The sequence below is a fragment of the Choloepus didactylus genome, chromosome 22, assembly GCF_015220235.1.
Source record: "Choloepus didactylus isolate mChoDid1 chromosome 22, mChoDid1.pri, whole genome shotgun sequence".
Lineage (NCBI taxonomy): Eukaryota > Metazoa > Chordata > Mammalia > Pilosa > Megalonychidae > Choloepus > Choloepus didactylus.
The window spans coordinates 12838679-12860951 of NC_051328.1; the positions used below are offsets into that span (position 1 = coordinate 12838679).

The 22273-nt window shown below is 59.6% G+C and overlaps 1 protein-coding gene across 4 annotated transcripts; it reads left to right on the forward strand.

Annotated features, from left to right (window-relative positions):
• The first annotated feature begins 1421 nt into the window (after nt 1-1421).
• Nucleotides 1422-21555, forward strand: KATNB1 (katanin regulatory subunit B1). Of its 4 annotated transcripts, none has more exons than XM_037815707.1 (20): nt 1422-1497; nt 2661-2967; nt 7091-7221; nt 10301-10418; nt 14900-15000; nt 15377-15418; nt 15976-16059; nt 16275-16390; nt 16932-17003; nt 17141-17291; nt 17391-17581; nt 17712-17842; nt 18308-18358; nt 19334-19401; nt 19537-19656; nt 19768-19917; nt 20183-20259; nt 20334-20408; nt 20706-20822; nt 21121-21555. In XM_037815707.1, exons 2-20 carry the CDS (start codon nt 2928-2930, stop codon nt 21251-21253), a joined length of 1968 nt encoding a protein of 655 aa, XP_037671635.1. In that variant the 5' UTR covers nt 1422-1497; nt 2661-2927; the 3' UTR covers nt 21254-21555. The 4 variants fall into 4 exon arrangements, with proteins under 4 accessions (XP_037671635.1, XP_037671637.1, XP_037671636.1 ...); XM_037815709.1 differs by having other exon boundaries at nt 19588-19656; XM_037815708.1 differs by lacking the exon at nt 1422-1497 and adding an exon at nt 2456-2527.
• The last annotated feature ends 718 nt before the right edge of the window (nt 21556-22273 follow it).

Sequence of the window (22273 nt, forward strand, 5' to 3'; positions counted from 1 at the left end):
ACATCTACAACTTTCAAATGATTCAAAACACACAAACACACAGATTTAAAGCAAATGTGGCAAAATGTTACAAGTGTTGAAATCCAGGTGGTGAGTATATGGGCCATCATTATGCTGTTACACATCCTTACACTCTTCTTTCAAGTTTTCTCTATAAAGTTATTCACAATAAAAAGTTGAGGGGAAATGCAAGGCAGCTGTATCGTGTGTTCTTCTGCTCATCTAGTCCTCTTTTAATAGGAACCATCCCCACCTCCCAGGGTCTGAGTACAAAGCGGGGGTGGGGGGGGTGGGGGGTTAGAGCCAACAGTCTCGGGCAGAGGGGGCGCAGAACAATGAGAAGCCCCCAGGCTTTGGCCTTAACAGCAAGGACTCAAAGCCTGGCGTGTGGCCTTTTATAAGGACCTTAACCCGGGCCTCAGTTTCCTCATCCGTGAATGGGAACAGGAATCTCTACTCCTTAAGGGTGTTGCCTGCGATCAAGCAGCCCCTAGCTGCTGCAACTGGAAGATAAACGTGGAGGGTCGAGGGACTTGAGGCGCTGGGCCCTGGGAAGGCTGGGCCACGCTCTCAGTCCAGACAGGGCAGCCGGGGGGCACGGGCTGGTCGGGCCGAATCCCTCCTAAGCGGCCCCCGGACCCTTCCCGAAGCCCGCCCCGCCTAAGGAGTCCCAAATGAAGGCGGCCTCTCGGATTCCCAGGGTGTGGTCCCCTTAAGGGAGCAGCCACTTGCCCCCTCATCCTTTCACCCAGGCCGCGACTCGGACACGGAAACGGGCTCTGTCCCCATCTAGGCCTCCTGTTGGGGATTCATTCAGCCGGCATCCGGGTCAAAAAAGGGGAGGCAAAGTCCTCAGACTACGCCGACCCTCCATGGGGCAGAGAAGAGACAGGAACTAAGGCAAAACGCTGACTGAAACCTCGATCCCGCTTCGCCCCACGCTAAGATGGAAGTCCGCGGCTTCACGCTGTTCCTGAAGTCCCCTTCCCATTGGTTGTGTGGGAACCGGTATTTCCAATAATGCCGACAGTGATTGGGCGAACCATTTCGGTTGCTAAAGTGATTGGCACAACCGCCATTGCAGGGCGTCTCTCAGAGGTTTCAAAAGCAAACTAGGTCTGAAGAAGAGAAAGAAAGGGGGAGAGAAGGGAAAGCTGAGCCGGAGGCGGGGCCAAAGAAAATGAGAGCTCACATTGGTTCATTAGAGGCCGAGGGGCGGCTCTTGAACGCTCCTTCCTCGTGACCAGTCCAATTCAGGGAAAGAAGGCGGGCATCTAGGAAAAGCGGCAGAAGCGCCTGTTGCGATTGGTCAAACCTGGCGGGAGGTGGAGCGCCGGCGGCGGCTGACTGGTGCAGGAGGGAAGGGGGGCGGGGCTCTGGGCCGGAGGTTTTGTTGTGAGGGTCGGTTGTCAAGCAGCGACCAATCAGGGTAGGGGATGGAGGCAAGTGGGGGTCGCGCCTGGAGCGGCGCCTCGGCCTCGGGAGCCGCAGCTGCAGGTGGAGTGAGCGAGCGGGCGAGGGGGAGAGGAGGCGAGGGGACGATAGGCCCAGGACTCGGCCAAGCGAGGCGGAGCCGGGCCGGGCCGGGCTGGGTTGCGGCGGAGAGGGCCCCTGCGGCGGAAGGCCGGAGCCCGTGCTCCTCAAGCTTAGAGGGGTGGGAGGATCAGGCGAGGCGGAGGGCCCAGCCCCAGCCTAGGAAGTAGCGGGACTGGCGCGGGGCCGGAGGGGAAAACGAGGGAGGGCGGAAACCGAGCTGAGGGTCTGCAGGAGGATAGGTAATGAATGGGGATACAAGAAACAGGCGAGTGAATGAATGGAGGATACCGATAGCAAAAGGGACAAGGGAGTAAAGGGGGCCCGGCGAGGCAGGGGCCAAATTAGGGAGCTCAGGAGAAAGCATGTACGTGAAGGGGAGATACAGGCGGCCGGGAGAAGGGGAAGAGAACGGGGGGGCTAGGGAGGCAGGACTGGGGGTGAGGGGCAGGAGCAATCCGGGTGAGTGGGAGAGGGTTCATGGGAAGGAGGTGAGGTGGCTGGGAGGGAGGGCATAGTAGGCCCCAGAGGTGCCTTTTTAAGAATTGAGGAGTCTTATTTAGGTTCAGTCCCTGGATGCCTACTCCCCAACAGTGTCCTTGGGAATTGCAGGGAGCAGGAGTGGTTCCCTTGCCATGAACTGGGAGGTTGGATCCTCAGGGCCCTCTTGGAGAGCCTCCCTAGTCGGGACCTCAGTGCCTGTCCCTAGGGTGCCTCTCCTGGGCCCCTGCAAAGCATAGCCTCCGACTCCACCCACTTTCCCAGACGTCAGGCAGAAGCATGACTCCCAGAAATCTGCCCGAACATGTGGTCTTCCCTGCCCAACCAAGGCTGCTACGCTTCCGGCAGCCAGCATCTTGGAGCACAGCCACCTGCCATCATCCTGGCCACTGGGAGGACCTTCTTTTTCCCCCTGTTCCAGGTCACCTGATGTGCTCCCTCTGCAGATTATCAAACCACATTTGCAGTGCAGCTCCTGGCTCTAGAGGCTTTGGTGGGTGTTGGTCTTTATCAACCTGCCTTGGTGATCCAGGGTGCTGCATGCACCTCTGCAACCCCAGGGTCCCCCTGTACTGAGCTCCCACTGAGTGTTTCCTAACAAGCCACCTCCTCTGTTTGTATTCCAGCCCGGTGCTGAGCTGAGATGACTCAAGCCTGACATTCCATGATCCAGAATCCTGACAGGTGCTCACGGGCTCTGCTGTCACTGCTGTGTGGATGGTTTAAAACCACGTGGCAGTCGGGCTGGGAGCTGAGGCTTTCCCTCTGCCTGGATGTGTGGGAACTCCCTGCCAACTTGATTCGCAGATCTGGGGGGGATCCACCCCCACCCCACGAGGACAGCACAGTCCTCCGTTTCGTGGGTGGGGTTCCAGGTGCCAGCCAGCTGAAGAATGGCCACCCCTGTGGTCACCAAGACCGCCTGGAAGCTGCGTGAGTGGTTTGCTTTCTCTTTTCTTGCCCCATTGACCTGTTAGCTGCTTATTGCTGGGTGGCCCAACTTGCTGCATCATCTGTTCTTGGCCCAGGGAAAGACTCCCAGGCCTTGGAGTAAGGTAGACCAAGGTGCAAGTTGTGACTGTGGTGCTTCTTAGCTGGGTGATATTGGGCAATTAACTTAATCTCTCTGGGGCCCAGTTTCCTCACCTATAAAATGAAAGAATCAAACCTGCATTCTAGAGTTGTTGTGAGGTTCAAGCGAGATAATAAACATAAAGCACTTAGTGTGGGGCTAGCCCTTCAAAGGTACTTTATTAGGATAATTGTTTTTTTTAGTGACCCAAGGGTTTCCGGTGAGGCTGGCAGGCAGGAAGGGCCGAGAAATCCTGAAACGATGTTCTGGGAATCATCAGACATCTCCCAAGCCAAGGCAGCTTGGGGTGATTAGCCAAGCAGAGAACAGTGAGGGGGCAGAGGGATGCTGGCAGGGCTCTGGTATGTCACGGAGCCCATGCCCACCCACTCCTAATGTTCCTCTGTACCAGTGGTTCTCAAACTCTGCTGTTAGGACCCCTTTATGCTCTTAAAAATTACCAAGGATCCCAAAGAGCTTTTGTTTATGGTGGGGTTAGGTCTAGCTTACCATGTGAGATAGTATCACTGAGAAGTTGAAAAGCACAAGCATGCATTTTCTGAAAAACTCCACTGCATATGCTCATGAGGGGATGAGAATACAAAAGGCAGATGACACCTTAGTAGTAGTATGGAAATAGCTTATCCTCATGGACCTCTGAAAGGGGCTTGAGGATCCCAAGGGTCCCAGATCATACTTTGAGAACTGCTACTGTATACATTTGTGCATCTGTGGGCCCACCTATAAGAACTGCTTGGCAGAGATTTGGTGTGCCCAACCTGGCCACCCTCTCCAGGCCCAGAAAGCACCAGGGGATGCTGTGAGCTGTCCCTGGGCTGTTTTCAGGAACCTCGGGTGAGCCCTGGTGTCCTCAGGAAGTCACAGCACCATCCTCCCCCCTTACCCTGCAGAGGAGGACAGGGGAGCAGGACACAGGGCAAGACTCTACCTTTTAACTACACAGCTGAGTAAAGCTCTTTGCTGGGCCTTAGTTTCCTCATTTGCAAAATGAGAGGTTTGGGCCCTTTTCAGATTATTCACCAAAGCTCTAGGGTTTGAGGAGAATCCTGTTCTTGGCCTCTCGAGAGGGTACATTGGACAGAGTGGCTTTGTATTTGTCAGGATTACATATCTGTCCCTTCACCATCAGGCCTTCCAGAGCAGAGAGCCAGATACTGGGGAGCCGTGGGGGGCAAAGCAGACAAGGTCTGTATAGTTGGGGGCGCCCAGGGCCTGGAGAGAGGGGGTCAGATAACCACACATATCCAGCTCTCCTCTAATTCCCAGCTGGGACCTGTGCTCTGAGTCAATTAAGGAGCTGGGCATGTGCTGTGAGCTATGTGAGTAGCGTGTGCAAAGGCTGTGAGGCAGGAAGCTTAGTGCCTTGGAAGGACCAGACGGAGGTTAGAAGGCTGCAGCACAGCCCCAGGGGGGGTGTGGTGCCACGTGAGTCTGGCCAGGTCTGGAGGGACACACATCCCCAGGACCTTAGCCCTTCTGAGGCTTTGACTTTCTCTTAAAGCAAGGTTAAACTGTCAGGTTTAAGCGGGAGGTGGTGTGGTCAGATATAGTGGGAATCTGCTGACCATTTCCTTTGCAAAGCAGTTTTCATGGGTATAAACTGTCTGAAGAGTCCAAGGCCAAATGATCTCCGGCTCCTGGTGACTCTAGGGTCTGGCGAGGATCAGAGGGTGCTTGGCCAGTGTGGGGTCATTGAAGCTCAGTCCTTTGCACCTTCAGTTTGGCCAGAACACAGTGTTCCCCAGCCCTGGATGTGGGGCCCAGACTGTGTCACCTGGGCTTGGGAAGCTGGCGTGGGCCTGTGCCACTGGGTGGAGCAATGTCCGTCAGCCTGGCCCACCAGCAGACCCTGTGGGGATTTTACTTGTTTGTATTAAATTGGGTCCGTGGTGTGGGGTGGGGGCCTGGGCCACTGGTGGTTGCTTCCTTCAAGCCAGGCGAGAGGGGGCACTCTTGGGCCCATGTCCTGTGGGAAGGCCTCCTCTGCCCGGCACCCACGGTGTGCCCCTGGCCCTTCCATGGGCATCAAATCAGTCGCTGGTCAGCTGCTTAGAGGGGAGTGGCCTGGGCCCCTCCAGAAGGACCCAGCCTCCAGAGTCTTCTCCCCCTAAGGTCTGTGGTTCTGTGAGCCAGGTGCCCTGTCCCAGGAGCCTTCTGATCACCTGGGGTGTGAAGTCAGGGCCTTCTTCCTCTCATTCCCCACTGTCTCCCAGTGCCAGGCCCAGAGCAGCCATCCACAAGTATTTATATTATGAATTAATGGCTGTTGCCGGCCGGTGATCCTGAGGCCCAGAGAGGAGCAGCAGCGTGCCCAAGGATGTCCAGCGAGATGGGGTCCCAGCCAGGAATTTCCCTGGCAGGGTCAGAGCCGGGTGGACAGACTCAGGCCTCTGGGTCAGTGATGGAGGAAGGGCTGTACATGCCAGGGAATGACTTCTGAGAAGGTGAGGGCTTGAGGGGTGGAGACGGGCTCAGGGAGAGGCGGTTTGCCCCCTCTCTGGGTTGTGTGGCTGCTTTGACCCAGCAGAAGCTCTTAAGCAGACAGAAGGCTGTGTGGGTTGCCATACAGACTTGGAGGGGCTCAGCTCCCTTGGTCCAAATGGCAGGGTCCCTGTGACCCCGGCTGACTTATGGCTGGGGCCGGGTGCTGCCTGTGGCCAGAACTGGGCTGGCTGGTCCCTGAGGTAGGGTGTAATTTGTGAGGTCGGTCTGGGGCCTGGTTCCCCGGGTGCTTTGCTTAGCCCTCGCCCCCCAATCTAGGGTGCCTAGCAAGCAGCTGTCTGGGGCCCAGTTTCCCGGCCTCCTGTGGTCTGAAGCCTGCATCACGGAGACACCCATGGCAGGGGAAGTCCGGAACTGGGATGCCGGAAGGGCCCTGGGTGGAACAGCTGCAGCACCCTTTTGCTGGCCGTCACCCCAGCCAGCCCCCCGCTGCCCAGGGCGCCGGCACGTTGGGGCTTTCCCTCTGCCTGTGTGGGGAGACCTGGTTGCTCCTCCCCATTCCCAGGAGGAGCTCCCTTGGGGCCTGCCTCGCCTCGAGCTTTGCTAGGGTCCTTCTGAGGTTTCAGGCTGTCCCCCCGCCCAGGCCAGGGCCCCTCGTGGCTGCCCCCTCGGCCTCATCTCCTGCTCGGTGTGATCAGCTCTCATCTCCAGACCTTTCGGTCTGCTGCCTCCTGCCCTTTTCGCCCCTCCATCCCCAGTGCCTGCCAGGGGCCCCCGTGCCCTCTAGCCCCCTCGGTGGGCTACAACCCGTCTACATCCATGGAGCACCCCCTCCCTACACAGCAGCTCCCACGCACATGATCAGTGAATCTGCAGCCACCTAGGGAGGTCGGTGCTGTGACTGTCCCTGTTTAACAGAGCGGGACACCAGCACGCAGAGAGGATGAGTGACTTTTCCGAGGTCACATGGGCAGCAGTAGCAGGGCTCTGGGGACTGAACCCGTGCGAGCTCACCTGGTCACAGCTTGTCTACCGTCGACTCGAATGATGCTTAAAGTCTCTTTCCCAGAGTAGGTTCGTGGCCCAAAGAATGGCATTTGAGAGGTACGTAGATCAATATTTTTATTTAAAAAGTTTTTTCAGCTTTCTTTTTGTAAAGTAGAAAAAGTATAACAAACACATCAAACTTACAGTTTTGCAGATGCTATTATTTAAGACAAAGCTAAGTAAAAATAGGAAGTTGATTAAAAAATTGGTAAGTCGCTAATATCACCAGTTGATGTACACAAAAAGGAAAAAAGCACGAGGCCTAAGGTGGGTCAGGAAGGACTGAAGTTGAGAAACAGAAATTTCCGGCTCAGGCCTGAGCCCTGCCCTGCTAGTGGGTCCCTCAGTTCCTGAGGAGGGGTCGGAGGGAGGGGGCAGAGCCCTCCTGCTGGCCGAGTGGGGTGAGGTGCTGCCCCTCCTCTGGGTGGCCCCGCCGAGGCCCCTGACTGTGCCCCCTCTCCCCTTGCTGTGCAGAGGAGATTGTTGCCCACGCCAGCAACGTGTCCTCACTGGTGCTGGGCAAAGCCTCCGGGCGGCTGCTGGCTACAGGCGGGGATGACTGCCGAGTCAACCTGTGGTCCATCAACAAGCCCAACTGCATCATGGTGAGCCTTGGCTGGCGGGGTGCGGGGGGCGGAGTTCGGGGACCAGGGCTGGGAGTTTGGGAAGACACAGCACGACGTCAGGGCCTTGCCCAGCTGTCTGCTCAGGGAGGACAACCCAGGATGGCTGGGGCAGGGGCTTGCCCTCAGGAATGGGGAGTCGCCTGGCGGGGGGACAGAGCCCCAGGGAGTCTGCCTGAGAAGGGTCGACTAGCTCCCAGTCTGCGGTGGTGGAACCACAAGAGTGAAGCCCTCACCTGCCCACCTGCCTGCCGGTCAGCTGCACCTGGGCATTTAGACCATCAGTGTGTTTCCCCACTTCATTACACAAAAAGGAATTTGAGGGGCTGCTTAAAGAGCCGGTCATGTAATAGCATTTCCCCCTCCTTCCACAAGTAAGACTTTCAGTGCCGCAAACTTGGAGAACAGAAAAGCATAATGGAGGGAAAAACAAAAACTCATTGCATATAGTTCTGTGTCTCAAGCCGGTGTTTTGGTGTGCCCCCTTCTGGATGCTGATGCCAGGTTACTCACGTGTGCATGAAATACACGTCCATGCACACTAGGTAAATATAGAAATGTATATATTCCCAGAACACTCTCTTAACTTTTCCGTGGCTTTGTTTTTTAAAATGACAATGCTGTGAACATTTTCCAGTGTCAACAAATATTCTTTTACAATGTGATGTTTAATGGCTTGGTGATGCCCCATTGCCGAAATGAGCCCTGAGCAGCATGGCCACGCCCTGCTGTCACTTGGCAGCCATTTCCAGTTTTGTGGCTCTGCCGGACCACATTGTGCTGATCCTCCTCTACCCGCATCTCTCAGCAGCTCTGGGATAGTTGGCGTTAAATCCGAGGGTGTGCACTTTTTCAAAGGCTTTCAAAATGTATTGCCAAATCACCCTCCAGAAATCAGTTTACATTTTCACCCCCATCCTGAGGATGTGTTGACACTTGACCAAATAAAGGTCATGATAAAGAAGATGGAAGGTGGTATTTTCTTTTTTCTCCCCCCTGCCTCGTGGCAAAGCTTGCGAGGCTTTTGCTTCAGTAGGTGATCCCGGCCCAAACTTAAAGGATGTACTTAACAGTGTAGTTCCATTCTTAGTGTATTCTCGGCGAACATTAGTCATCATCAATATTGTCAACCCCGACAGCCAGACTTTCCCAGTGACCACCAGAGAAAGCTGGGAGCGGCCCCTTGCCGAGGCGGCTCTGCACGCGGAGGGGATGTTTCCGAGTAGAAGCTTAATCCCCTGTGTCTCTGCGCTCCGAGGGGGGAGCTGTGGTCTGACCCAACCACAGTCGGTTCAGCAAGAACAGAATTGAGACTTTTTTTGTTTTATTTTTGTTTCATTTTGCTTTTAGGGTGTAGATGCTTTTTTTTCCCCTCTGAAATGCTGAAGTAACATATACATCTTGAGAAAGAACCAGCACATACCCCATGCTCTCATTCCCCAGAGGAAGCCCGGGCCATAGGTTGGTGTCTGGCCTTCCAGACACCTGACACCAGGTGTGGCCCACAAGCCCCGAGGGGCTGGGCTCCCCGACCCCCTGCCCTCCCTCCCCTCTCCTTTCCCCCACCCCCTGCATCCCTTTCCCTCCCCTCAGCTGCCCCCACCCTGACCTCATCTCAGCCCCTCTACTCTCCCCTCCTCTCCAGCCACCCAGGCCTTCCAGGCTTGCCCCCAGCTCGGGGTTTCTGCGCCTGCTGTGCCCCCTCCAGGCAGCCCACTTGTCTTTATTTTTGTTTTGTTTTGTTTTTTGTTTTTTGAATGTGTGATACATGCATCCATTTCAATATCCAAAAGGTGCAGGGTAAACAGTGATCAGGCTGCCCTGATCCCTGGAGGCATCCACACTCCCTGACCCCTCCTGTGACTTCCCAGAATTATTTTATGTTTGTGCAAGCAAATGTATGTCTGCCTCACCCCTTTTTTGACACACGTGGCATCATATTAAATACACCGTCCATCTTTTTTCACCTAAAAGTATCATGAAATTTGGTCGTTACCATATTTTAAAAGTTGCTTCATTTTTTTCATGGCCGAGTGGAGTTCCATTGCATGGGAGGCCATGGGTGGCCACGGGTAGTCAGAGCTCATCTAACCAGTTCCCGTGATGGGTGCTGACGTTGCCTCCAGCCTTTCATTAATGCAAACTCACTGCAGTGAGTGACCTTGCCCGTGTGTTGTCTGGTGGATTTGGGTCTATGAAGGTCAAGTGCCCAGAGATGGAATTGCTGGGTTGGGGGCTATGGGCATTCCCAATGTAGATCCATTTTGCCCACTTCCCTCCATGGGGTTTGTAGCCATTTGTACTCTGAGCAGTGAGTTTGGGATTCAGACAAGCTGCTCACAGCTCCCAGGCCCGTGTGTAGTTCTGCTCAGGAGCCTTGTGGAGAGTGTGGTCTTTGAAACACTGTTGGAGTCGCCACTGTGCCTTGGGCCCTTGGGTGCTGGGTAGGAGAGAAAGACACCGTGGACTTGAGGCCCCAGCACTTCCCACCCCTCAGACAGGTGGGCTCGGGTCGGGCTCAGTGCTGCCCAGCTCTGGCCGGCTCGGAGTTGGTGAGAACCCCCTTGTTCTCCAGCAGAGTCATCTCCCAGCCTTCTGGGTTCCCACGAACCCTGCCTAGGAGCCTGATAGACTCTTCCATTAGGGGCAGCTCCCTGGGATCCAGGCATCCCTGAGGGGTCAGACACCTGCCATGGCTGCCCTTCCTGAGGGCCAGGCAGGGCAGAGAGGGGAGAGGAGCAGAGCCTGAGCCAGCACTGCTTTGTCCTCAGGGCTAAAGGGATGGCGGGTTATTCCCCTCCCCGGGTTCCAGGGATGTTTGTGCAGGTGAAGTCCATGCCGGGAGCTGTGGGGAGTGGGAAGTGGTTGGAGGATGGCTGGGATTGGCCCACTTTTAGCAGACAGGCGGCCTTCTGCAAGGGCCTGGGCATGGCCTCCTCAGAGCGCAGCCTCTCTGCTTTAGCCACTTCCCATCGGTGCCTCTCCTGGGGCCCCAGAACCTGGGACGGCAGCTGGGGGTCTGTCCACACGGTGCACTGATGCTGCCGCCCTCTCTCCACAGAGCCTGACGGGTCACACGTCCCCTGTGGAGAGTGTCCGCCTCAACACCCCCGAGGAGCTCATTGTGGCCGGCTCCCAGTCAGGCTCCATCCGTGTTTGGGACCTGGAAGCTGCCAAAAGTAGGCCTCTTCCCCGCCCTCCCTCTTCCACCATTCTCTGTGCCTTCCTCCTCGGCCCTCCTCCCTGGCCCTCCTCACTGGTCCTCCTCCTCCGTCCTCCTCCCCAGCCCTCCTCCCCGGCCCTCCCTCTTTGGCCCTCCTTCCCAGCCCACCTCCTTGACCCTCCTCCCAGGCCCTTCTCCCCAGTCCTCCCTCCTCCCCAGCCCTCCTTGCTGGCCCTCCCTCTCTGGCCCTCCTCCCCTCCTTCCTCCTCGGCCCTCCTCCTCAACCCTCCTCCCTGGCCCTCCTCCCCGGCCATCCTCCCCAGCCCTCCTTGCTGGCCTTCCCTTGCTTGTGCCCTGCTCTCCCCTTCGTCTTCAGGCTCAGAATAGTGTCCCTTCCTCTGACAGATGGCAAACGCCCCCCCATTACCCTCAGCCCTATCCCGTAATCGAGACGTCTCTTCTCGGAGCCTCTGCCCTCCTGTCCGAGTGGCCTGCAGCCCGGCTGTCATCTGGGGCCTCCTGTCCCCCCGGGGGATTCCTTAGAGGAATTCTCTGCTTCTCTGCTGTGCCAGCTCCCGCATCCTTGTCTTTTTTGCTTTCTTCCCTCTTCTTGAGGGAGCCTGTTCTCTGATAGCCCCTTGAGAGCGGATACCCATTGGGCACGGTTTTAGAGGCCTGCTGTAGCTGAGAGCAACTTCGTTCTATCCCTGTCTTTTTTTTTTTTTTTTTTAACAGTTTGAGAATTCTAGGTTGGAGCTGACTTTCCCTCAGAATTTTGAGGGCCACTCCACTGCCTTGGAGGTCCCAGGGCTGCTGGTGAGAGGCCCAGTGCCGTCCTTCTCCCACATCCCGGGCGTGCGCCCTGCTATTCTCTGCAGCGTTGTAGGACTGTGTCCCGTGTGTTCTGACCTTTCACATGGCGGTCCTTGGTTGGGGGGTGGTCTGCTCTCATCCCTGTGCTGGGCACTCGCTGGTTCTTTCAGTCCGGAAACTCAGGCCCACAGTTCTTGGTCCTTGGTCCTTGGGGCCCCTCCTTGGCCACGTCCTGTGTGTGCTGCAGGACACGGCCATCTGCCCACTTGTGCCCAGTGACCAGCATCCACTTTGTTGGAGGATGGCGGTGGTCTTGTCACGCAGGTGGTCCTCAAGGGAGACGATGCTCCTGGGCCTCCTGGGAGATGCTCGCTTACCTGCGACGGTCTCTGCAAGAAACACGGCGCCCCAGGACCTCGTTGAGGACAAACAGGAGCTGCACCTCAGTGGCCCAGTCCTGCTGCCTGGCCACATGGACTCAGGGCCTGCTGCGTGTGGGCATCGCTGGACTCGAGCCCAGGAGAGGGGCCAGCCCAGGGTGGCCGAGGCTCTCACTGAGAAAGCCAGGGCCGGGGGGCTCAGGCAGAGGTGGTCAGTGTCGCTTGGACTGTACCCCAGGGGATGCCCACCAGCCGTTCACAGAAGGGCAATGGACAAAAGAAACAGGACTCTATGCCCCCTATCCCAGGCTTTCTCAGCCATGATTGTTTCCCTCCTAAGGGAAATAGGAGGAATGCCTTGAGGTAGCTGGGGAATGAAAACTGAAGACTTCTGGAATTCCTGGACCCTGATTCTGTGCAGGGCTGTCCGCTCCACCAGGAGCTTGTTACAAATGCACATCCCAGACCCCACCCAGGAAACCTGAGTCATTAGGTCTGCAGTGGGTGTGGGAGGGCCAGAATCTGGTTTTCTGTATGCTTCCAGGTGATTCTGACTCATAGCCAAGTTGGCAGGGTGCCCTTTTCTGACAGATGGGTAAACTGAGGTCCAAGGGGCCACAGAGCTTAGTGATGGCCACGTGGTTGGATCGGGGGAGACTTGGATATGCGTGGGTGCTGGGCCTCCCGTTCTGGTGCTCCCCTTCCACTCTACGGTATGCTGCCCGAGCCCGGGGCCTCTGGCTTAGAAGAGAAACGCCCCTAGCAGACAGAGCTAAGACCTCAGGCCCTCCTCTCCCACCCACCACAGCATGGATGAAAGTGCAGAAGAGGCAAATCCGGATGCAGAAGAGCTTCTAGAAGAGCTGCCTGAATATCGCATCAGCTCCCTGGAGAGGCAGCCCATCCCTGGAGGAGGCGGATGGAGGCCGAGCGGCTGCCCAGCTGGGAGGGTTTGGAAGTTCTTTGTGGGGCTGACCAACCCCAAGCCCCTCCGCTCTGCAGCTCCAGGACCTGTGACCGAGGCCAGGCCTCAGGAGGCCTTCCCTCCCTCCTCCAGCAGAGAAGCAAGGGGGGAAATCATGCCAGAAGAATGTGGCCCCACCTGTTCTCCCCAGCACAGCCAGTGGGCAAGGGTGGGTCAGCCCAGCGGGTCCCACAGGAAGCTGGCAGCTTGGTGAAGCCGGCCCACGCAGGGGCGGGATCGCGCCACATGGTTGGGATTTTGAGAGCCGCGCTGCAGGCTGCAGGGCCAGCAGAAGAGTGGGCGGGTCTGGGATGGAGCAGGAGCCAGCACGAGCCTGCACCCTCCAGGCCCTGATCCAGCCCCTCCATGGTGTTTCTGAGAAGCAGCAACGGGGTGCTGAGCCCCCGCGACATGAGAGCCCTGCAGAAAGGGTGGGGGGACAGCCATCCGGGTTTGGGTGCAGTGGAGTTAGATACTACTCGGCAGAGGTGGCAGGCGCCTTGTCAGACTCTGTGAAGGACGTGAAGGTGACTCAGACCCCGCTCCAGCCCAAGGCCTGCTGCAGAGAGGCCCTCAGGATGGACGGATGTGGTGGGCGGATGGACGGCCCAGCCTGCTTCTCTTCTGCTCTCTTTGGGTGCCTGGCCCCGTCCTTGGGGCCGTCCATGAATTCACTCCCCTTTGACCTGTGTAAAGGAAGCTGCCAAGAGCTGGAGCGCCCGCCTGAGGCTCAGCTGGGCTCCCTGCTGCTCGGCCTGAGCACCTGCCTGGCCCTCTGCACCTCGGGCCCCGGCCCACCCTTTGGGGTCGTGGGGTGGACTCAGCGAGGGGCGCACAGAAGCACTCAGCCTGTTGTCGGCCCATGGGCCGTCGCAGCAGGCATCCTGGGGGTGCAGGAGGTGTCTGGACAACGTCCTCACTGAGGCCAGAAGAGGGAGAGCCCTGAGGAGGGGGTCAGGGGGTCCAGCAAGGGGACACAGTGGAGGGGATGAAGGCAGGCCTTCACAGAAAGAAAGAACGGGATGATCATCACTGGCATTTATGGAGCACTCACTGTGTGTCAGGCCTGTGCTAAGCACTTTTTTAATGTTCGTTTTCTTACTTAATTCTGTCCACTACCTGCCTTCCCCCACAAAAAAAAAAAAAAAAAAATGAGGCTCAGAGAGAATGAAGTGATGGCCCAGGGTCCTGCAGGCAAGGAGCGGTGCCAGGACTGATCCGACCTTGCGGGCTGGAGGAGCTCGTACAGCCTCCCACCCGGAAAGTACCGTAGAGTGTCCTTCATCCACCCAGGGCCTGGATCTCATCCCTTCTGCCCCAAAGCATTAGCATCCGGGGTCTGCCTGAACACCCACCCCCACCCCGCCTTCAGAGCTCACCCTTCCATCTTGGCTCAACCCCGAGGAGGGCTGGACTCCATACCCCTTGGCCCCAGCACTCCTGGGGCGATTAGTTTCATCCAGACACCTGAACTATAAATCCTCTAAAAATCAAGACACGTGGTCAGAGACGAGACAGACTTAAAAGGTGCCAGAGAATACTCGGAGGCAGTAGCGCAGTTTGCCTGCAGGCCTGGCCTGGTCCCGGAGCTGCCAGCAAGACCTGCAGGGATGGCAGACGTGGTTTCCTAGGGCTGCAGTCAGGTTCTGAGTCCTTTCCTCCCTGTGTTTTCTCTGTTCTTACGGGCCCTCACACTTGGCCTCACTGCCACCCTCAAAAGATCCCTTGGGCAGACAACACCCCAGAGGACGGTGTGAGCACCAGGGCCACCCTGGCCACCCTGCGCTTACCCTCTGTGGGCCCTCAGTCCACCCCCCACCTCCTTCTGTCTAACATACCCTCCCCTCGCCTTCCACCCACTGACAGCCTGCTCAGATACCACCTCCTCCAGAAAGCCTGCCTGGATTTCTCTGTCCAGCCAAGCAGCTTCTTCCCCAGCCTGCTCCTCTCCTGCATGTCTCTCCTTGCGCTGTCTCGGGTGGGGTTGGCCACCCTGCAGACTGCAAGCTCCGTGTCCACAGGGGATGGAGTGAGTGAGGTGGCTCCCTGGCTCTGTTGCCCAGGGTGTCATGCAAGTGAGGAAGGCATAGTGATGAGCCCAGAGGGGCAGTCGGGAGCCTGCGATGTGTTTCCTGGGGCCTGGGGTCCCAGCAGGAGAGAACAAGAGCATTAGTTGTTAGGGTGATGGCACTCTGGTTGATCACCCCTCACCCCCCATTTGTAAAGCAGATATTATTGTTCTCTTTTTTCTGTGCATTTCATGTTAGAACACACAAGCAAATCATTTTGCAGCCATTTTTTCTGCTCCTCACACCATTGTCTCTGCTTTCTCCCGGGCAGTTCTTCGCACACTCATGGGACACAAAGCCAACATCTGCAGCCTGGATTTCCACCCGTACGGCGAGTTTGTAGCCTCCGGTTCCCAGGACACGAACATCAAGGTGAGACGCCGTCTGCCCCGTGGCTCCGGGGCCGTGCGTCCTGCCTGGTCCTCACCCCTCGGGATGCTGAGGGCGGGCCAAGGCCCATCCTTGGGTTTCGGGTTGTCAAGGTGTCCTCCCTCTCTGGGGCCACACCCTCCAGGGAATGGGCCCTGGGTGTGTGCCAGATGTTTCTACTCAGAATGCCCTGCTTTTGTGAACTATGTCAGACCGCTGTCATTTTGGGGTGTAGTGACTAGAGGTACCTTGAGCCCCTCTCTCCCCCGGCGCAGACTGCACTCCAGGTCAGGCTGCAGGACTGCTCTTGGCTAGGCCTCCCCGGCCCACCTTGGTTGTGGCTCCCCCCGACTCTGCCCTCTGCTTCTCTCCCGCACAGCTCTGGGACATCAGAAGGAAAGGCTGCGTCTTCCGATACAGGGTAAGGAGGCACCCTCTTGTCGGTCGCTCCACAGGTCCCAGGCAGGCACTGAGCATGGGGTGGGGGGCATGAAAAACAAGAGCCCAGGCCAGAAACACAACCCCCGAGTGAAGCTGGCATATGTGGGTGGTCCACCTTGACCCCCAGCTCCCCACGAATCCCCCCAGAGCTGTGTTTACCAAGCTGTGTTCCACACGCAGTGGTTTTGCCAGCAGGTAACAGGTGTCATTAGGTGAAGGGGTTCCTGTTCATATGAGTTTGGAAGCACGGGGGTTAACCAAGTAATGTTAGCAGGAGGTTTCAGAGCCTTGTCATTAAGAGTGCATTTAACTCTCTAAGAAGAGGTCAAACTTACGTGACCATGCCATCTTGATTTCCTGGTACAGCTTGCAGAACTGGAAGCCCATGGCCACACGTGGAGAAGTGTCCCTCTATTACCCCTCCCCCCCACGTGACATCTGTCCCCTACTTGCACACTCCCCAGGAAGGCACTGAGTGTCAAGGGCAGGGCTGGGACGGCCCCTAGGTGAGCTTGGGGCCCTGTCCTCTCTCTCCAGGGCCACAGCCAGGCTGTGCGGTGTCTCCGGTTCAGCCCCGACGGGAAGTGGTTGGCATCAGCTGCAGATGACCACACAGTGAAGGTAGCGCCAGGCCTGACATGGGCTCAGGGACTGGGGCCTGGGGTCTGCAGTCACACCCAGGCTGAGTCCTCACCATCCTCCTGGTGGGGCTGTCATGTCCCAAGCCTGTCCAGAGTGGACAGGGCTCTACGGAGAAGGAACTCAGGCTGGACGAGAGGGAGAGTGGGTGGCCCTGATGCCCCCTGGCCTTGACCTCCAGCCTGTCCTGCCCCCAGCTGTGGGATCTGACTGCTGGCAAGATGATGTCCGAGTTCCCTGGGCACACGGGGCCTGTCAACGTGGTAGAGTTTCACCCCAACGAGTACCTCCTGGCGTCTGGCAGCTCCGACAGGTGAGGAGGAACAGGCCACTTTGCTCGTGACTGCCGACCCTCAGCAGCCCTGTGTGTGTCTGTCTCTGTCCGTCCCCACCATCCTACACCTGACGATTCTATGTAAACCAAACTGGCCTCTAGCCAAGCCAGGCCTCAGCCCTGGGCCCACCTCTCCCCTGGCCCTGGTCCCCCAGCATCCTGGGCCCGTGTCTTCATCGGCCCCCCAGTGCCCGGAGGCCTGTGGCTGCTGGCACAGCCTGGGGCCATGTCCACTTCAGCCTCTGAGCTGCAGCGAGACCTGAGCAAACTGTGATGCTCCCCTTCCCCTCCCCCATCCCCAGAGCACTCCCAGCCCTCCTCATCCTCAGCAGGCAGAGAGGGCCGTGGGTGGCAGGTGGGGGCTCTGGCCTTCCCTGGCAGGCCCAGGGGGTCAGCTTCACACAGGCCCTGCTCCTGGCCCCAACACTGCCCCTAATGGCCGCGGCCCTGGGGGGAGGGGAGCTGGGCTGCCACAGCCAGGGGACTGTGTGGAGGCCAGAAGTGGGGTCTGCTTTTGCAGGACGATCCGCTTCTGGGATCTGGAGAAATTCCAGGTGGTGAGCTGCATCGAAGGGGAGCCGGGGCCCGTCAGGTACACAGGCAGCTGGGGCCCAGCGGGTGGGGGCGGGTGCTCTGTTTCCATCCCTGGCCTGGGCTTTCCCTGGATTTCTTGGGATGGGGGCCAGGCTGGGCAGCCCGGGACCCACGGCCGCCTCTCACCCGGCCCAGGAGCGTCCTGTTCAACCCTGACGGCTGCTGCCTGTACAGCGGCTGCCAGGACTCACTGCGCGTCTATGGCTGGGAGCCCGAGCGCTGCTTTGACGTGGTCCTGGTCAGCTGGGGCAAGGTGGCCGACCTGGCCATCTGCAACGACCAGCTGGTGAGAGCCATGGCGTCTGCCGCCTGCCCTGCCGCCCCATTCCCACCCTGCCCCGGCCACAGCCCCCGGCCACAGCCCCAGCTCTGCCACTTCCTGCAGATCGGCGTGGCCTTCTCTCAGAGCAACGTCTCCTCCTATGTGGTGGACCTGACGCGGGTCACCAGGACAGGCACAGTGGCCCAGGACCCCGTGCAGGACAGCCAGCCCCTGGCACAGCAGCCGCCCACCCCCGGCGCACCCCTCCGGCGCATCTACGAGCGGCCCAGCACGACCTGCAGCAAGCCTCAGAGGTGGGGGTGCTCGGGGGCCCTTGGAGGGCACGGGTGCCCAGGAGGTGGGCCCATGCCGAGGAGGCTCAGGCGGGCCCAGCGCTGGCCTCACCGGGGACCCCGGCACCCTTGGGCTTGGCCCTGCCCCCAGGGTGAAGCAGAACTCGGAGAGTGAGCGCCGCAGCCCCAGCAGCGAGGACGACCGGGACGAGAGGGAGTCCAGGGCAGAGATCCAGAACACCGAGGACTACAATGAGATCTTCCAGCCCAAGAACAGCATCAGTGAGGCCCGGCCTGCCCGCTTCTCCTGGTCCCCTCTGAGCCCCGGGGTCCCCATCCGTGGAATGGAGTCAGAGGGCCCTTCCAGGCTGGCGTTGGTGGCTGCACGTCCCCCCAGAGCAGTCCTAACCCAGTGCCAGGCTCGAGGCTCTCAGTCCTCATGTCCTGTGGGCCTCAGCTGGGCCAGACCCCTGAGACTGAGGGGGAACCTGGGTGCTCCCCAGCAGAGGCCCTGAGCCACTCTGCACCCCTAGGCCCTGCCCTGCCCCAAGCAAAGGAAAGGCCCGCAGGGGCATGGGGGCTGGGAAAGGCTGGGCTCAGGGTCCTTGGAGCAGGGAACAGGATCAGGGTCTGCAGCCATGTGCATCCCGGCAGGCCCTGGGCTCCAGACCAACCCACCATGGGGGTTCACAGATGGCAGCTCCCAGGGTGGCCAGGGTGGGTCCTCAGCCCCGTTTGCCTCTGCAGGTCGGACACCACCCCGGAGAAGTGAGCCCTTCCCTGCACCCCCAGAGGATGGTGAGTTGGAGCAGAGCCTGGCCTCCTGGGCTCCCCAATTCTCCTTCCTTGTGAATAGAGCTCGAGCCCCTCCCGAGCCCCCTTCCCCAGGCCTCCCTGCTTGCATCATGATCTCTAGCTTCACCCACGGGTTCTTCACCCACTGGCCCGGAAGCACCTGCTGTGGGCTGGGCCCCATGCTGGCCCTGGTACCTGAGCATGAGCAGCAGTCCCCCGGGAGGTGAGCATGGGGGGGACAGCCAGCCACCAGGTGGGTCCCTGATCAGGACTCAAACTGCGGAGGAAAGAGTGATGTGGTGAGCGAAGCCAGGAGGGCCCATGTGGAAGGAAGGTCAGGGCCTCCGAGGAGGTGAGGCCCAGGGCTGGTTGAGGAGAGGAGAGAGGGAGGGGCCCCAGGTGGGAAGGGAAGGCGGGGGTGGGCAGGGTGCACGGCAGGCCGGCTCCTGTGGGTCCTCCTCAGGGCTCTGGGTCTGCCCAGTGGAGAACACACGAGGGAAGGAAGCGGATCCTCTTTATGATGGGAGAAGAGGCAAGGATGGGGTGCTCGTCCTACAGAGCAGCCCTTCCCCACCCCAGCTTTGTCCTCAGGGGGCCGCTCCGCATTGCCCTCGGAGACCAGGTTTCCTTGAGCCTCCCCCTTTCTCCTCTTCCTCCTCACTGTGCCCCCCACCCCCCAGTCCTGGTGAGGGTACAGGGCCACCACCCTCTGGTGCTCCCTGGGTCCCAACCACAAACAGCACCAGACCCTCATCTCTGAGCAGGAGGAGAGGGATGAGGGAGGTCCAGCCCTGCCCTCAGGGCCTCTCCAGGGCCCCCAGCTGCCCTGTCCCGGCTCCCCGGCTTCCTCTGGGGCTGCCCCGCTGGCTCCTGCTCCCTCCCTCCAATTACAGATGCTGCCCCGAGTCCCACTCTAAGCCCTGCCCTCTTCCCAGCAGCCCTTGCTCCTGGCCTCACCCAGCCACCTTTTCCTTTCAGAAATGGCCACAGCAAAGGAGGCAGCAAAGCCCAGCCCAGCCATGGACGTCCAGTGCCCAATGTCAAATGTACGTCAGGTGGGGAGGCCATGGTGTGGGGCCCGGGGAGGGGCTGGGTCCAGAACGGGGGCTTGGGGGCCTTCCCATGCCCGGAGGCTGAGGGGGGCCTCCGGGACCCGTCGGCTGAGCTCCAGCCCCCCACAGCCCGAGGCCCCGTCTTGGCCCCCGGTCGTCACCTCTCCACCTGCACCCAAGGTGGAGCCTGCCATCATCCCTGCCACCCGGAACGAGCCCATCGGGCTGAAGGCCTCTGACTTCCTGCCTGTGAGTGGGGGTCCTCCCTGAGGGTTCCCACAGATGGGGTGGGCACCTATGGGGTGTGGGCAGACTGTTGCTGCCTGTCCCAAGCTGGCATCTGGGTGCCCGTCCGTGCAGGCTGTGAAGCTCCCGCAGCAGGCGGAGCTGGTGGACGAGGATGCCATGTCCCAGATCCGCAAAGGCCACGACACCATGTGCGTGGTGCTCACCAGCCGCCACAAGAACCTGGACACGGTGCGGGCCGTGTGGACCACGGGCGACATCAAGGCAAGCGCCCAGCCCTCCACTTGCTGCCCCCCACTTAGGGCTGCCGGGGGGGCCGAGTGGGCAATCAGGTGGCCTGATTAACATTGTAACTTCCACTGTTATTATCACAAGCCGCCCTTCAGTGAGTCCTGTCTCTGTGCCTGGCCTTGTGCTCATCCTTTTATAGACAGTCATTACCTCCCACAGCCACCCCCACCATCACACCACACCCACACGGGGGGCCATACGGTGCCCTAGGCCTCTCTAGCAGTGCTGTTTCCCACAGACGTCAGTGGACTCTGCGGTGGCCATCAACGACCTGTCGGTGGTGGTGGACCTCCTGAACATCGTCAACCAGAAAGCGTAAGTGGCCATGGGTGGAGCGGGTGGAGCAGGCCAGGCCGGGTGGTGACAGCCCGCCCCGGCCCTCTCCCCAGCTCCCTGTGGAAGCTGGACCTGTGCACCGCTGTCCTGCCACAGATCGAGAAGCTGCTGCAGAGCAAGTATGAGAGGTAGGCGTGGGGGAGCCAGGCCGGCCCCAGCGGGGCTCAGGGGAGGGCAAGAAGCCTCCTCAGGGATCCTGAGAGAGATCCCCAGGGCCTGAGCACCCACGCTGGTGTCCGTAAGCCCTGCAACCCTCTAAGGTCTAGAAAGGTGCAAGTGAAACAAGCCCGAGCTTCCTGTGGTCCTCTGGGTGTCTGTGTCTTTCTGTGTCCCCTCCATCTCCACGTGCCTCGCTCTCTGTTCATCTGTCTGTGGCTCTGTGTTCCTCCGAGTCCATCTGACTGTGACTCCGTCTGTCCCCAAAGCTATGTCCAGACGGGCTGCACCTCCCTCAAACTGATCTTGCAGCGGTTTCTGCCCCTGATCACTGACATTCTGGCGGCGCCTCCCTCCGTGGGCGTGGACATTACCCGGGAGGAGAGGTGAGGGGCCAGGTGCACACTGGGCGTGGGGGTGCTGCAGCGGATGAGGGAACACAGGCCTTGGGGCCCGGGGACCACCTCCTGGAGGAGGACACTGTGTCTGGGGCAGTGTCTCAGGGCCCAGGAGGGCACGGGCTGGGGGCAGCAGGAGGCTGGCTTCTTCCGTGGCCTGGCTGTGCCCCTAGGCCCCGGCGCAGCCTGGTGCAGTCCTGCACTCTGGGCTCGGCCTTCCTCTGGGAGGAGGAGCCCCAGGATCCCACGGTGGCCTCCTCAAATACCCGCTGCTCTCTGCCCACAGGCTACACAAGTGCCGGCTCTGCTACAAGCAGCTCAAGAGCATCAGTGGCCTCGTCAGGAGCAAGTCGGGCCTGAGTGGCCGCCATGGCAGTGCCTTCCGCGAGCTGCACCTGCTCATGGCCAGTTTGGACTGAAGAGCCCCTTTGGGGAGGGTGGGGGTGCTCAGCAGCTCGCAGGGCCCAGCCTCAGCCCTGATGCCTATCTCTTGTGCGCCCACCAGTCCACGAGCCTCTGTCTGTGTGAGCCCCATGCTGCCCGTGGCCGTCCAGGAGGGGGTGGTGCTGGCCCACTGGCCACTTCCACGGCCTTGAACTCTGAGTCCAGTAATGGCTACTCAGCTTTGCCCAACTCTTGCTTCTGGGTGCAGGGAGCTGAGTCCCAGGGCTGTTGCTGTAATGTATAAGGTGAATTTTATTAAATTTGTAACTATTCCTGATTTCCCTGCGGGAGGGCATCCTCTGGCCACCACAGCTCTCCAGGGCCCTGCACGGCCTGCCCAGCCCTGCCGGCTGCAGAGGTCCCCCCCACCCCGGAGGCCGCGCTCCAGCTCGGGCCAGCAGGGGGCAGCAGAGCACCGGCCCTGCCCGGAAAGGGCAGCTCAGACCCCCATTCTGGGCGAGCAGGGGGCGGCAGCAACCCCACCCCTCCGGGACTAGGAGAAGCGGGGCGAGAGCAGGCCCCACACACCCAGCTATCCTTTTGGTCCCCTTCAAGGCTGGTGGGTGCCCTGGGCCAACAGCTGTACCCTATGGGGGCCAGGACCCCAGCCTCTGAGGTATGCCCCCAGCAGGGCTGGCCCAGAGCCCGCTATCCCCTCATACACACCCCCAAGCATGCTTCCAGGGACGGCCTCCATGGACAGTGCCCCAGCCTCCGACAAGGGCTCCAAACAGCTCTGCACACCGCAGGAGCCCCTGGGGGCTCTAGGCCCAGAACAAGCGCCTCAGCCCATGCTCAGCCCCCACAGTGGGGTACAGCCTTCAGATCTGGCCCTTCCCCTCCTGAGGCAGTAGGATCGGGTTCAGCCCTAGGTGGGGACAGAGGACCCCTGGGAGCCCTGCACGGGCTTCCTCAAAGCTGGGGCCAGGTGTGGACCAGCAGCCCCCAGCAGAGTGGGGTGGGGGGAGCGTGCCACAGGCTCTAGGAGGGGGTGA